At 49.7% G+C, this 658-nt stretch overlaps 1 protein-coding gene across 1 annotated transcript in view; it reads left to right on the forward strand.

Moving 5' to 3' along the window:
- hectd1 (HECT domain containing 1) overlaps positions 1–658 on the forward strand; it is a 36,991-nt gene that overhangs the window by 9,649 nt on the left and 26,684 nt on the right. Inside the window, exons 5-6 of the mRNA XM_020586362.1 lie at positions 177–404; positions 571–658. The exon at positions 571–658 is cut by the window's right edge and continues 197 nt beyond it. Of these exons, the coding sequence (XP_020442018.1) occupies positions 177–404; positions 571–658 (316 nt within the window). The remainder of the gene's footprint in view (positions 1–176; positions 405–570) is intronic.

Here is a 658-nt window from a genome sequence, read left to right on the forward strand (position 1 = left end):
AAAGAAATAACTGCTGCTTCGGTTTTAAACAATTTACAAAAGTAGGTGCAAACTTTTTACTAACATCCATTTAAGTCTTTTCTGTGCAAATCAGCTTTTACTTCCAGTTCAGTTCCGTTTAGTATCCTGCCACCAAGTGTGTTAATTGAAGTTTTAACGTGTGTCTCTGTCTCCAGGTGCTGGAATTGATCTGTACAAGGGAGTCTGGTGCTGTGTTTGAGGCCGGCGGTCTCAACTGTGTGCTGAGTTTCATCAGAGACAGCGGCCACCTTGTCCACAAAGACACCCTGCACTCGGCCATGGCCGTCGTGTCCCGGCTCTGCAGTAAGATGGAGCCCCAGGACTCATCTCTGGAGACCTGCGTGGAGTCCTTGTCCAGCCTCCTCAAGCATGAAGACCACCAGGTAACTATGAGGCACCAGCAGCCTGTAAATTAATGTTTGAAAGGCACCCGCAGGACTTGAAGCAGGTCAGATGACTTTTGTTTTAATCTGTGCAGCTAGGACAATAAGAGCAGTTCAGAACAGGCAGCAGGTTTCTCAGTCTGACTTACCAGTCCCTGTCCTCCAGGTGTCGGATGGTGCTCTACGCTGCTTTGCCTCATTGGCTGACAGGTTCACTCGCCGCGGCGTGGACCCCGCACCTTTAGCCAAGCATG

The sequence above is a fragment of the Monopterus albus genome, unplaced genomic scaffold (genome assembly GCF_001952655.1).
Source record: "Monopterus albus unplaced genomic scaffold, M_albus_1.0 scaffold403.1, whole genome shotgun sequence".
NCBI classification, from domain to species: domain Eukaryota; kingdom Metazoa; phylum Chordata; class Actinopteri; order Synbranchiformes; family Synbranchidae; genus Monopterus; species Monopterus albus.